Below are 16,288 nucleotides of genomic sequence, written 5' to 3'. Positions count from 1 at the left end.
CATCGTTTAATTTAAAATCTGTTGAGTAATAACTCAATACTAAACAAGAAAATGCGTATGGATTTGTATAATTTGAAAGTTGTAGTATAATAATAGTTTTCTTGAAAGAACATTTGTAATTGCAAAACTTTAAAATATATTTCAATACTTACCTTCTTTCAGTTGATCTTTCTGACGAAAAGCATTAATAAATTATTTTTTACAAGGCTCTATATATTCACTTAACAAGCATTAATTGCTTTGTAAATTAACAAAAAATGAGGCCAGCTTATTTAACACTTCATCATTTGTGTCAAGTTATTAAGTAAGCGCCTGTTTATTAAAAGTAAAAAATATCTCAAATAACGAGACAGTTTTACCACTAACCAAAACTCTTTATTTTTACTCTCGACACGTATCTCGCTAACGCTAACATCGTCGGGAGAAGATTAAAACTAAACTTTTTTTTAAGATAACGAACGCCGCGCAAATACGCATGTAGTTCGAGCTCTGTTAATTTCCTAATTTTTCTATAGTTTAAATCAATAGTTTGAGTTAAGTGTTTATCACCATGTGTGGAAAACTGTGTACAAGTTAACTACAAGACAAAGATAATAGTTTTCCCAAGCATTAACCCTACAGAAAGGAATTTCCATTACCATGTCTGCAGTACAGCTGTGACCAATATTTACAATATTTTATTTAACCTCTATTGTTCTCTCTTGTGTCCCACATTTAGGAATTTAGTACATTTTTGGGTTTTAATGATTAAAAGTATATAAACTGAATAAGGCATTTATTTATTGTTTGTTTGGATTTACCTGCTGATGTTGATATTTATATTTTATTTTTAGTGTAGAGCTTTAGCATACATAGGTTTTATTATTTGTATATACTAGGATATTAGGACAAAATTGCAGAATCTCGAACCTTTTTATCTTCGAGTAAGTTTTTTTTTTATATTTGATTTAATTTTTCTATGAGGATGGATAAATCTAAATTTAGATGTGCAACAAAGCAGTATGCTTATTATATTTGTATTAGTTGTAGCAACCTTTTTCATTAGAGCTGTCTTAACAGAGATTTTAAATTACATATAAAGTTGGGACAGCAAAAAGTACTGTGTTCCCAAGATTGTATAGGGAACAATAGCTCTGATTGTAGGCTGAGCATTTTCTTGAGTGAGCCGGAAAATCTTTAAAAAAAAAGTTTAAAAACAGTTTAACCGTGCTTTAAAGGCTGAACTGGGGCTGAAGTGTGAAGAATACGAAAAAGTATTAGAAGAAAAAGACACATAAATAGTTGAACTTAATAATAATATCGAGCAACTTAAGCAGGAAATCACTAAAATGAAATCTGTATGCCAAAAACAACGGCGCATGACAGAGGATTTTGAAGCAGATATTATCTTTCCAGAGAAAAAGCTAATTGAGGTTTTGGAGAAAAAAACCAGGGAAATGACTGCTCTTCAACAGAAACTGGCCGATTCTGAGCTTGAGAGATCTTTACTGGAGAATGAGATTGCTAATCAATTGAGAACAATAAAAAGCCTTTAGAAAGAAATAGATGACTTATCTGAGAAGGATGGTGTCCACAATTTATGTTCTAGAAATCCTCTATTAAGGAAATGAGTAAATTACATGAACAGATTTTCAAGTTTACCACTCAAACTACACCCAAGTCTACAGTCGTATGCTCACATTCTTATATGTTATGCGAAACCACCTCCACCTCTACCCAAACAGTAACTTGTCATACTGATTCTGTCAGCCAGCCAAAACTTGACCAGTCATCTAGCCCACATACGTCCTCCTCAGAGGCTCTAAATTTAAACTCTGATTTACAACATCAATTACATGAGCTTGAGGATCTAAGAAAAAATTTAATGGTCTCTATAGAAACACTCACAGCAGATAATGACTGTTATGCTAAAAAGGTTAGTCTGCTTAAGAGTGAAATTCAATTGCTCTTGGGCAAGCAGAATCTGAGCACAGGACCATGCCTCCAGGATGAACTCATGACTGTCACTTCTGGCTCTAAAAATATAACTGGACAATGCCTTTTTATAGCCAAATCAATAACCGTGTGGAGGGCAAACTGAGGGTCAGGTAGACTTCAGAATAGAGGACAAGCAACTGAATAAAGAAAATTTTTATATACAGAAGCTAATAGAAATACCACCATAGCTCTTTTAAACATTCCGTCTGTACGACCCAAATTGATTTGATTGATTGACTATTTATATTTCTCGAATCACTTAATTTTCCTGGTATTGTGACTTTAGTTGAGCATTGGTTACGATCCCTTGAGCCTTTGTATATGACAAATTATGTATTAGTAGCTAGATTTGATAGACTAAGTACAATTAATGGTGGTACTTTAATTATGGTGGCACAATCTTTACTTAATAGACTTAAAAATGAAAAAATTAACAGCTTTAATTTTTCGTTACAGGATAAAGTGTTTGTAAATTTTCTGTTGTGTTTTTTGAAATAATTAAGGTTTATGTAATTTAATAAATATTTTAATAAATTTAATAATTGTGTAAAAGTAAAGGTTTATGTAATGTATAGGTCACCATCCACAAATGTTTTTAGAGAATCTGAAGTTTTGTTGAGTGAATTCTTAGTTAATTCAATAATATTATTAACAGGAGACTTCAATATTAATTACTCAAATAAGTTAGATCCCAATGTGCAATCATTAACTAATTTGTTAAATTCTTTTATGCATGTTGATGAACCTACTAGATTCTCTACCTTTTCCTGTTCGGTTCTAGATTATGTATGTACGTCTTTTGATACTGAAAGTGTGAAATGCAATACGGTAAATGCTGGATTATCAGATCATGAGGCTGTTGTTGCATCATTGCCACTTGAACATTATGGTCAAGGTAAACTTCGAAAAAGGGTGGGTCGTATATTTTCCAAAAGGAATTTTGAAAGATTCAGTTTAATTTGTATGGAGACCCATTGGGAAAATGCCATCCAGTAAAAATATGAAGGCATTACATTATATAAGAAAGTATTTCTCTCAAAATGTACAGTTTATATCATTTTATAATAAATATCGGAAAACTTATAGGAAAGTCATAAAATCTGCCAAATATAATTACTATCAACAGAGTATTTTAAATTCAAAAAATAGATCAAAGGAGTCCTGGAAAATAGTCAACAAATTAAGAGGCAAAACCCTCTCAGACTTCAATCCTTGACGCTAGCCAGATAAACGAGTTCTACTGCAATATTGGACATATTATGAATTATGATGCTTGCACTGATCATGTGGATTTCTGGGAATACTTGGATGATTTGTCTGTTTCGGATGCCTTCTTTTTTGCTCCTTTTTGGTTTCATCATTAGAAATTCAGGAATTATTTGGACAAATTAAAAATAAAAATTCTTCTGGGTATGATGATATCTCATTGAGAGTGCTGTTAGCTCTCCCAGACACAGCTTTGGAGGTTTTGGCCGAAGCTATTAATACTTCATTTTTAACAGGTACCTTCCCTTCTTGTTTAAAAAAAGCTTGTGTTAGCCCTTTATACAAAGGTGAAGATGCAAATAATCCTTCAAGCTTTCGACCAATATCTCTTCTACCAACTTTGTCAAAAATTGTGGAAAAACTTATTAAAAATAGGGTCCTTACATTTTTAAATATGTACGACTTTATAAGTGTACAGTTTAGCTTTCAGGCACGACTGATGCTATTTTCAGTTTTTTGGACTAAACAATGTTGATTGTGCTGCCGCAGTTTTCTGTGACTTGTCTAAAGTCTTTGACTGCGTCAGCCGCGGTATACTGTTGAGTAAATTGAAGGCTTATGGATTTAGGAGAATGGTCTTGGAGTGGTTCCACTCATATTTGATGGGAAGAGTGCAGACTGGTAACTTTCAGGGCCAAAGCTCCAATGAAATGAAGACTAGCATAGGTGTCCCTCAAGGATCAGTTTTGGGACCTCTCTTATTCTTAATCTATGTTAATGATTTGCCTCATATTTCATAAAGATGGCCATTTTACCATCTTTGCAGACGATACCAGCATTCTTTGGCAAAATAAGAATTGTCAGCAGCTTGGGGCAAATATTCGGACGGATTTATGTAAGGTAGAAAGATGGTGATGCTAATAAGCTGTTCTTTAATATTTCTAAAACAAATATTTGAAAATTCAAATGTGCATTTAATGATGTCTTTTTAAGTAATAATATAGTATTGCCTGCTAATGTGAGCAAATTGTGTGTTGTATATTGCAAAAAATGTATATTGTATACTGCAAAATGTGGGTTGTATATTGATTCTGGGTTAAAATTTGAGAATCATATAAGCACTATATTTGGAATCCTATCATGGTATGCAATTCAGCACTGTTATGTTTTAAGACTTAAGTAAGGCGTTTGATTGTGTGGACCATGGTATACTCCTGAAAAAACTACAGAGGTACAACTTCTATCCACAGACTGTCAAGTTAATCCAGTTATATCTCAGGAACAGGCTACAATCTGTGAAGGTGTCTGGGGTGTTGTCGGGGGGAGAGTGTTATTAATATTAGTGTTCCTCAGGGCTCTGTCCTTGGACCCATACTATTTCTAATTTATATTAACGACCTTGCAAGCATTGAATCAATGGCTACATACACACGCTTCGCCGATGACACTACGGTCTCCTTTGCAGCTGACAGACTTGCGGACTCTCTTAGAAGTTCCAGGTCTGCACAGTCGAACACCAAAGCGTGGTTCTGTGCCAACAGGCCCCTGCTCAACGAGACAAACACCGGCAGGGCTGTCTTTGCTCTTAGAGACACCCAGGCTGGAAACGCGGATGTTACTAGTGTGAAGTTCCTAGGGGTACACTTGAACCCCAAACTTCAGTGAGGTCAACATATTGACTATCTGCTTAAAAACCTGTCAGAGAGCCTATATAAGCTCAGAAACCTAGCATCGAGCGTTTCACACGACGTCTTAAGAATAGCCTATTATACCATTTTTCACTCTCGTCTGACATATGCAATCTTGGTCTGGGGGCATTCGGCCAGATGTCAAGAGCATTTGGTTTGCAATGTAAGGCTGTAAGAGTTCTTGCAGGCCTTGGGTTTAGGGACGACTGTAGATTGACGACTGACCCTGGGAATTCTTACTGTACCCTCACTGTATATCCTTGGGCACCTTATGTTTGTTAAGAGGCATGGGGAGCACTTTGAGACCCATAAAAGTGTGCACAGTCATAACACTAGGCACAGGTGCGATCTTGTTCCGGCCTATTGGAGGCTGAGGAGGTGTCAGACTGGATCCGGGTATTGGGCAATCAAATTTTACAACAAATTGCCATGTAACATAAAAGATCCTCCCACAGCTCAATTTAAAAGTAAAGTTAAAGAAATTCTAGTAAGAAATGTATTTTATAGTAGTGAAGAATATCTGAAATCTCAATTTTGATCTGTGTGTTTTTATTTATTTTTATATATTTTTTTATCTATATGTAACTAGCATTTAAATGTCTTTCAGTAGAACTATTGTTCATGAGGGCATTTATTGATGTAAACTTACCTCTGGCTGTTATGCTCTTTGTGTCATTGTGAATAATTTAAACAGCTCAATGGCTAGAACTTCATATTTTTCTTTAGTTGAATCCCATCTTCGTTATGGTATTTGTTTTTGGGGATCATATTCTCAGTATGTCTTTAATAAGGTATTTATGTTGCAAAAGAGGGCTATAAATGTTTATTTAGGGTCAGTCCTCGAGAGATTTGTCGTCCTTTATTTGTTAGAGACAAAATTCTTACTTTGTATTGTATTTTTATTTTGGAATCAGTGCCTGATTTTTAAAAAACATAATAGCGCACTCTTGGGTGAACTAAATGTGGAGAATATAGGTTATAATACCCGGCATGCCTCTTATATCAGATTGCCAATCCCCCGGTCTGAAAAAGTAAAAAAATCAGTGGTGTACAATAAAAAGAAAATTTTCAATCATCTAGCCTTATCCATACGCCAAAGTAACAACAGCTTGGAATTTAGGCGCTCTACTAAAGCTTTTTTGTTAAAAAAGTTATTAAAAGTATTTTAATACAAATTATTAAATAGGTTTGTAATTCACATCTTTCAAATTTAATTTTATTATCTTTGTTTCAATGTATTCGTCTATAATTTTTTTAGTATAACACTATAATTTTATTGTTTTAAGAAACTAAAATTTGTTATAATGTATATTTTATGACCCTTCACTCTGGTGATGGTTTTACCTGTGTTTTTTTTATTACTGGCTATTTTTAGCTTGTTTATTTGTTGTATATACTAACTGGAACAATTTTTGTAACACCTTTATTTTATTTTATTTAAGTTATTTAGATTTTAAAGAGTTCAGTTTTAATCTTCTCCCGAAGATGCTAACATCGTTAGCGAAACACGTGTCGAGAGTAAAAATAAAGAGTTTTGGTTAGTGGTAAAACTGTCTCGTAATTTGAGCATCACACCAAAGGTTCCAACCATAGGACTAAAAAATATCTGCCAAAGACTAACGGAAGTTAAGAGTTAATTAACAATTTCTACAAGCTGATGAGCAAAAAATGCAGTACTTTAATTGATCAATCAACAGGAGAATTCTAGTCCACTCAAATCAGGATCAGTACCGTAACTAAAACAGGTATATAGTCATATAGGTTGATCTATTAATTTTAGAGAGTTACTTAAATTTGCAAATATACATGATCTATACAGATCTGCCCACAAGAGAATGTGCAATAAAACTCTCATAAGTTACCAGAAAATGATTTATCAAAGTCTACTTTAGCAATATCACATTGAGCAAGAACCACCGCGCTAGGATATCACCGAATGTGTATATGTTATGGACATATCTACATCTGGCTGCAGTAAAATTATAACAAAAAAAATATTTTGCAATATCATATATTAAAAGGTAACATAAATAATACGAAAAATAAAACTAAGGCAAAATGAATCCTTATTTACTTTATTTTGAATATGACATAACTAATTTATTGAAAACAAAGGCAAATATCTAGTTCCCTTTGTACAAACAATAAGAAAAAATGCTAAATAAAAGTCATTTATCAGTGAGCCAGACCGAATTAAGAAAAGAAATAAGCGTAACATGCATTTTTTTAGCTTCCTAATCATTTTTAAATTAAATTGTTAGAAATGTTAAAAATCAAAAGAGCCTTAGATATTTAAAAGGATTATGTGAGTAAAAGTTCAAGCAAAAGTTAACTGCAAAGAAATGACCTGAAGAAGGTGAGGCATATACATAAAACATGTATATCTTACCGACTTAGATCTTTGACAGACGAAAGCATTACTCCCCTCCAAGCCCTAGAAATAAATATTATTTAAATTATACATATAACACATTTTTTTGGTTTAAGTGCAATGTATTGCAAAAAAACCGGTATCAAACATTTATTGAATAATATACAATATATTTCAATTATATAATAAGTAAAAAACATACAGGATGGCAAATATTGCGATAAATAATTATTGCTATTAGACTCCTGTAGTTTTTTAGCTTGCTGTTCTCCAAGAAATGATACCTGAAAATTGTCGCTTTGAAATGTTTCTGTAAAACCTTACTAGCTTAACACCTACCATGAACTAGATTAACAGAGTAGAGTTGAACAGAGAAGTAATAAATGTGGAAGAAATATACAAAAACTGATAAATCCATTACACTGAAATTTCAGATTTTTCTACTTCAGAAAACTTTTTTAGCATAACTACGAAAAAAGTTAAACATTTCTAACATGAGAACTATTCATGAGTTTACAGGAATCTCTGACTCATAGAATATCATAAAATATTTGTTGTTTCTGTTTAGTGTTAGTATTAAATGAAGGTAGATTCTGACATTGCATTTGTAACCAATTTTTTCATAAAAAACAAAACTTATGTATATATCTTATCCATGTGGTCAAATTTTCTTCGTCCTAAATGCAGTAACATGTTTCATTCTTATCAATATAGGAATACCTGTTACTCATTCAGGGTAAGGATTGTCCAAACTATTACTTTCCAGATTCCATAAAGCATTATCTTTGCAGTGAAAGAGAAATAATTGGTTTTTGATTTTCAAACAAAGATATAGAACCACCTTTAATGACTTTAATCATGCATAGAAGCAAATTTAAGCAGATTGCATGCAATATATGTATGTGATCACTCAAATTGAAATTTTATTTGTTATTATTGCTGAATATCTTATTCCACACATATAGGTAGTGTTTTTTGCAATAAAACGAACTCATGGATTCGTGCTCTTCTTCATGCAGGATTCAGCCACTTTCTTCCAGTCTTCCAACCACTTACGTATATAACTATTATATATTAAATAACTTTGGAATAATTATTAATAATATACGATTATAGTTGCCGTCGACCATAGTCTGTTCTGCGGTTTCTTTTATTATAAAAGGTGCCGCTGGCGGAGCCTTTGAGCGACATCTTTGACAAATAAACCGCAAAATAGAATATTAGTGGAAGCACATCTAATGAGAATTTTATTAGCCGGTATTTTCGGTCATGATATCGATCGGTTCTTTTGATCTACTTCTCAGCAATTTCACACAATGGGGATTTTCAACAACTCTTATTCTTAAAAAATACCTATATGCACTATAGCACGCGCAAAATATAAAAAGTTTATTACAATATAGAAATGAATTGAACATAAATAAATAGCTAAAATCGAAAAAAATGCTAGATAAACTATAAACTTATAAAATCCTGTAAACCAGAACATGTAAGTGCAAAAATTAAAAATGTACTACAAATGCCACCTGTGTGCCAAAAATCTTATTAAGGGAGTACTGTGTTTGCCAGTTCATTAAACATTACTTATTTTATTTTGCTTGGATATCTTATTTTTTTAGGTTAAGCACCATATGTATCTTTATTTAAAATAATGCAAGCAGTCTTATGAATGTACAAGCAAGGTAAGAGTTTGTTCATCAATAAAAAGGCAACTTAAAAAATACAGGGGTCAGAAAATTAAAAATATACCAAATAGCTTTATTTATCTTGAGTGATAAACAACACCTGAATAAGACTGCCAGACAGATGTCCCATAGTGGAGATCTACGGTCCAAAGCATAAAACTGGTTATGTAATATTTTTGTCAAAATGAGTTTTTTACCTCAATGGATTTGTTATGAAATTTTACATGTTAGTTTTTAAAAGTTTAGTTTTAATATCCTCCCGACTAGTGATTCTTTTAATTTCACCAAAACAAGTATTGTATATTAAAAATATCAATGCAAAATTTACTATACATAAAAGAATCAATGCAAAATGCAATAGTAAGACTTAATTTTCTTGAATTTAATGCAGTTAGCCATTTTTTTGATTTGTATGGCAGAGAAGATTTAAATAAAGCAATACAACATGGTGATCATAGAAATCACCACACTTTTTATTGTTTGCTTTATTCTAATTATAGTGCAATTTAGTCCCACACTGACAGCTAAAATTGGATTGCATACAAGGAGTATGCAATCTAATTTTAGCTGTTAGCAGATTAATCTGGAAAATTTTTTAGGTCCGCTCCAGTCAATTAGCTCTTTATGACAGTTTCTCAGGCCCAAAGAAAGGTGATCAACAATCACAATTTCAGATTGGTTGCATTGGTACCAGAGTTGAGTTTATAACAGTATGTAAGCAACAAGTACAAAAAATCTGGCTATTCGTCTCTAAAGTTAAAGACACAATATCTGATCAGATAGTTGTAAATTATATTTGCACAAAAGCCAACCTTAAACAGGAAGATATTGAGGTAGAGCAATGCCAAACCAAAAAGGAGAATACCAGATTTGATTGCTTCATGGTTGGGGTGCATCCCGATTTAAAAGACATTGTTTATGGGGAATCCTTTTGGCCGGCAGGGGTAGATTTCCCAAAAATTCGATTTTTCTCTGGGGGCGAAATTTTTTAGAGAGGCATCAAAATTCGAGACACGTTAATGTCAAGTAACACATCTATTACACTATTTCATCAAAATCTCCAAAGTATAAATAACAAAATTCTTGAGTTAGAAGTTTTACTCAATAAATTAAAGGCCAATATTTTTTGTGCAACCGAACACTGGCTCCAAGAAAATGAAATAGAACAAGTTTATCTGGAAAATTTCGCCCTTTGAAAAAGACAATTTCGCGGGGGTGGCACAGCTATTTTTACTAATAATATTTTGGGCCAGTCTATTAATTGCGATATTTTACCGACTGAAAAGGAATGTGAATTTTGTATAACACAAATACAGCTAAACTCAAAATCTGCAATAATTATATGTATCTATAGATTTCCAAAGGGTAATTTAGATGTTTTTCTTTCTAGTCTCAGCAATGTTCTGGGTGATGTGTACCCTCCAAAGAAATTTATGGTTGTATGTGGCGAGTTTAATATCGATTTCATTTCAGTACTAATCATGATTGATGATGGGTTGTCACAACATGTAAATGAAATGACATGGGTAATGAGCACCAGTGCATCTCATGTGGAGAATGTGTTTTTCACCTATCCCTTGGATGACATTGCATGCAAGGTTTATATATCAGGCATATCAGATCACTATGGTCAACTACTCACTTTAGAAATGAAAAACACTCATTCCAAACCTGTTTTCCAACAGAAAAGATTTTTTAATTAAAAATGATGCGATTGGACATACCTTGTTACTTTGTAGCTTATCAATAATCTTAAAAATTAATTTTACCTGCGAACAAAATTGGGATAAGGTACTTAGTACTGTTAGGATGTAAGAATAATAAATTTAATTCTTAGCTGATATAGGTATAAGAACCAAGTATTTTATATTATTTACGTGGTTTAGATGAGTCCCATCTTAACTTACTAGGCCAAGTATCTAGTTTAGTCAAATACACCGTACCACTGACATAATATATTGACTAAGTCTATTAATAATTAGACAAAACTAAATACATATTAATAGACTAAGTGCATTAATATGTATTTGGTTTTGTCCAAAGACTATTTTGACGCAATGATTGAGTATACTTGATTAAGTTATAATCAACTTAGTTATTGTTAACCAGTTGTGCTAATACAAAAGAGCACTGTCGTCCCTTATTTCCTAATTTATTTAGTACGATACTATGATTAACCACACAAAAGCTTTCCACAAATCTTAAAAAAGTGCTATCATGATTTCACTATCATTTACATAAATCGGCTGAAATATAAAAGTAGGTCAATAGCGGCACCTTAAGAAAAGGTAGAGTATTGCCATTTTTAAGAAATCCATATTGATATATATGAGATGATTGGTCTATAGTTATTTTGTTTTGTTTTAAATCCTAATTTGAGATAAAATTTATAAATATAATAGTAGATAATAAAACCTACTATATAATGTAATAATACAAAAATAACTTAACACTATGCAAAGAATGTTGAAGGTAAAAGAAAAATAAACAACAAAACATTTGACAGGTGTGAAAAGGAATGCTTCCAAGATAGTGATATAAACCATTCAAGTTCTTATCAAATATTAAAGCATCAGAATTATGCCGTCTGATTACAAAATTAGGGATATCAAACTGAATACTGATAGCATTATAGTCGATGATATGTCGATGAATAATTACGAAAAATAGCTCTACAAGCAGGGATCTTAAGAATCTTCTGTATACAGCCACAATGTGTTCAATATGACCGTCATAATAAGAGGACCAAATTATAAATGCATACTCAAGCAAAGAATGAACCAAAGAGCAATAAAGTAATTTTAAACATTAAGGTATACTATTTGTAGTGATAAATCCAAGACTACACTTACTACTATTAATAATATCCAAAATATGCGGTAAAAAAGTTAGCTTGGTAAGGAACACCAGACTACTGCTTCCAGACTATTGCTATTACATCACTCAGATATATTATCTTAATCCAAGTAGCTCAAAATCATGATATGGCTTAAAGGGTTTATACAGTTTAAACGCGAGGTAAAATGCGAACCCTGAGGCCCACCTAAAGATACTTCAATACCATTAGAAATATAATTACATATTTATCATCTAACTAACTGTGTGCAACCAATCAAAAAAGTATGACAAGATTGGACCAAAGTCTCACTACTTCAAACGTCCAAGGCCCAAACTTCCTAACCAGATGATCATGACCAACCCTATCAAAGGCTATTGAGAAGTCTGTATACACTATACACACTGTCAACCTATACAGACCTCAGCACAGATCAAATCATACTGGTAGGTTACAACAAGTTAGTCACTGTAGATCTACCCTAAGAAAAACCATGGCCTTTATCTATATATTATCATGATCTGTTGCCTCATTTTTTTCAGGTTTAATATTATAACATTTATTTCTTTGTAATCTGTACATTTACTTTTAAATTACTAGTTTGATTTTGTATATCCTTAGTCATGATCATATCTTCATAAAATATTTATTCGTTTTTGCAATTTTTTTAGGTTCACTTATAATTTCCATCGAATTTCTAGTCATTACCCAAGTACATATTTAGAAACATATTATTTCATCGTATTTTTCGTTTTTCCAGCATAAGCTCTTTTTTTTTAAATAACGATTATTTGATGATTTGATTGTATTACTTATATACATTAAGTGTTATGAATTTCAAATTATGCAAATTATTATTTAATTTGCAAAATCGTCTATGTTTTTTTAAAGGCTAATTATTTTTCCTTAATTAGAAATGTTAAATCTGGTATAATTGACTTGCTATTTTGATGGCATTTAATATTTTTTTTAAATGGTAGATTCTTTTATACATCTAAGATCAATCTAAAAAGTCTTGAAAATAGTTGTAGAAATTTTTTGTTTATATTTTTGTTTTCTTTATATCTAAGATCAAATGCTGAATAAATATTTTAGTTTGAAATTTTTTAATACATTCTGTTACCTTCAAATTAATTTTCCTATGACTGGATAAAAATTAGCCTCAACTCTAATATTGGAGTCAACATTTACATTTTTTTATTGGTAGAGCAAATCATATGATCTATTATAGTTCTAGTGTGTGATATTCAGGTTGCACTTAAAAATAATTATGTTGTTCCCTACATAAATATATCTATATGTTTTATTTATAGTATTAGTAATTTTTGGCATGCCTGACTTAGATGCCAATTTATAACTATTACGCCTAAGTTTTATTTTTCTTCATTTGTTCTTTATATTTTTGAAGAAACTTTATGTATTTATTTATTCATTTATAAACAGGTATTAAACCCAATATTTAATCAAAGGAAAGTAAAAATTTAGTATATATATATATATATATATATATATATATATATATATATATATATATATATATATATATGTATATATTTTTGTATATGTATATATCATCCTGCTTATGAAATAGTATTCCTATTAATTTTGATTTAGATCTTAAGTATGATGTTTATTATTATGATTATGTAAACTGTGATTTTGTTGTCATTAATAATTACCTTGCTAGCATGAATTGGGCATGCTGCTTTTAATCAGCAAGATATTAATAAATGCTTTAACATTTTTTACAATGCTAACTTTCCCATTTGGTTTAGTAGAAAATTACAGAATCTTCTGATTCAAAAAAAGATTGCTCACACAAAATCCAAAAATAGTAAGGATCCTATGGATTATTTTAATTTTTCAAATTTGAGGAATAAATGTAGAACTCTTGGTGATGAATATTTTAGGTCATATATTGAAAAATTAAATATTGAAATTTCTCATGATCCTTCTTCATTTTGGAAACACATCAATAAATTGTCAAGATATTGTAAACTTATTTGCTAGGTATTTTGAAACCACATAGGCAACATATCAGCAACGCTCCTGACTATAAGTTTGATTACAGTCTGGATATAAATTGTATCTCTTTTTCTTTATTGGACATTTTTGATAAAATTTTACGTCCTTGTAACAAAAATTCTTTTAATGATGAGTACCATTGTTTTTTTGAATAGTTTCGTTGCTTTGACAATGTTCTTAAGCCCTAAGACAACACCCTAAGAGGCAGCAATTTTCAATTTATTATACACTAAAGAGAAGTAGTGTGTTTTATGTATTAAAACTTCTTTTGGCCCTGATGATATCCCTTCTGTTTTTCTTAAAAACTGTGTATACTCTGAGTAATGAGAGTAATGAGCCTCTGCATCATCTTTTCAATCTTTGCTTAATATCAGGAAAATTTTCTCATTATTGGAAGGTGAGCTTCTTAACACCAATTAAGAGGTGTGTGTATTCAGTCTGCTATTTGGTAGGTTGTATTCTTATTCTGTACAATTTTCATAGTACTGTAGGCAATTACTTAGTGATGATGAGTATGGTTTTTCTCAGGGTAGATCTATGGTGACTAACTGGTTGACTTACCAGTATGATTTGATCTGTGCTGAGGTCTGTACAGGTCGATAGTGTGTATACAGACTTCTCAAACGCCCTTGCTTATGACCATCTGGTTAGAAATTTTGGGGGTATTGGTCTTTGTAAGACTTTGGTCGAATTTTGTCATAGTTTTTTGACTGGTCGCACACAGCTGGTCAGGATAAATAACTATATTTCTATCTCGACACGTGTTTCGCTAACGATGTTAGCATTTTCGGGAGAAGATTAAAACTTTTAGAGTTTTGGTTAGTGGTAAAACTGTCTCGTAATTTGACTATTTCTAGTGTAGAGTTCTTAAAACCAAGACTATGCATCACCTCCTGTTAATAATATCCAAAATGTGCAGTAAAAAGGTTAGCTAGGTATTGAAAAGAACAACTAAATCTTTAACTGTATCAACTGACCTGAGTTTGTTATTGTTGATTGTGTATCGATAATAATAATTTTATTAGAATGCCCAGATTAAAACTTTAAGAGTTTTAATCTTCTCCCGAAAATGCTAACATCGTTAGCGAAACACGCGTCGCGATTAAAAATAAAGAGTTTTGGTTAGTGGTAAAACTATCTCGTAATTTGAGCATAACACCAAAGGTTCCAACCATAGGACTACTAGAAATAGTGTATATCTTTCACCTTATTGTTTCAAATTACTTTATTACTTTATTACTCTTTGGTTCGTTCCTTACTTAAGTATGCATCTGTAATTTGGTCCCCTTATGGTTCAAATTCAAAAATAACCCTAAGGCATAATTTAAAACACTTAACTTTGAGTATCTGCACCATCCTCTGAGCATTTTTTTTCCCTTCGACTTGTTCTGCGCTTTGATACATATGATACGCGACCCCACTTTTTTTTAATTAAATATACTCATTAAACACACAATAATATATATATATATATATATATATATATATAGTGAATGAATATATATATATATATAATATATATATTATATATATTATATATTATATATATATATATTATATATATATATATTATATATATATATATATAATATATATATATATATATATATATATATATATATAATATATATATATATATATATATATATATATATATATATATATATTATATATATATATATATATATATATATATATATATATATATATATATATATATATATATATATATATATATATATATATATATATATATATATATATATTATATATATATATATATATATATATATATATATATATATATATATATATATATATATATATATATAATATATATATATATAATATATATATATATAATATAATATATATATATATATATATATATATATAATATATATATATATAATATATATATATATAATATATAATATATATAATATATATATATATAATATATATATATATAATATATATATATATAATATATATATATATAATATATAATATATATAATATATATATTATATATATATTATATATATATATATATTCATTCACTATATATATATATATATATATATATATATATATTATTGTGTGTTTAATGAGTATATTTAATTAAAAAAAAGTGGGGTCGCGTATCATATGTATCAAAGCGCAGAACAAGTCGAAGGGAAAAAAAATGCTCAGAGGATGGTGCAGATACTCAAAGTTAAGTGTTTTAAATTTAATGCAATTATTACTTGTAACCACCAGGCACACTTAGGCATATTTCACAGGCTCAATTCAACAATATACAATGAGAACTTTTGCTGCTTAAAAGTCTTGACCTCTCTTGGCAAGTTATTCCAAAACCTGGTTGCAATGTACTCAAATGATTTTTGGTTGGAATATTCGAGATAGTTCATTAAGTTAGTTGGAACACATTTGTATTTTTGCCCCAACTAAGTTTTATTTCATATTAATAAATTTCTTTTTACTCTCACGAGATGTG

The 16,288-nt window shown here is 30.4% G+C and overlaps 1 protein-coding gene across 1 annotated transcript in view; it reads right to left on the bottom strand.

The window, feature by feature from the left end:
- The window catches only part of LOC126748164 (adenosylhomocysteinase-like 1), a 34,676-nt gene that overhangs the window by 13,977 nt on the left and 4,411 nt on the right, over positions 1 to 16,288 (bottom strand). Inside the window, exon 2 of the mRNA XM_050457202.1 lies at positions 7,261 to 7,305. Within this exon, the coding sequence (XP_050313159.1) occupies positions 7,261 to 7,305 (45 nt within the window). The remainder of the gene's footprint in view (positions 1 to 7,260; positions 7,306 to 16,288) is intronic.

Source organism: Anthonomus grandis, chromosome 22 (genome assembly GCF_022605725.1).
Source record: "Anthonomus grandis grandis chromosome 22, icAntGran1.3, whole genome shotgun sequence".
Lineage (NCBI taxonomy): Eukaryota > Metazoa > Arthropoda > Insecta > Coleoptera > Curculionidae > Anthonomus > Anthonomus grandis.
The sequence above is the reverse complement of the archived record's forward strand: the minus strand, read 5'-3'. Positions and strand labels throughout refer to the sequence as shown.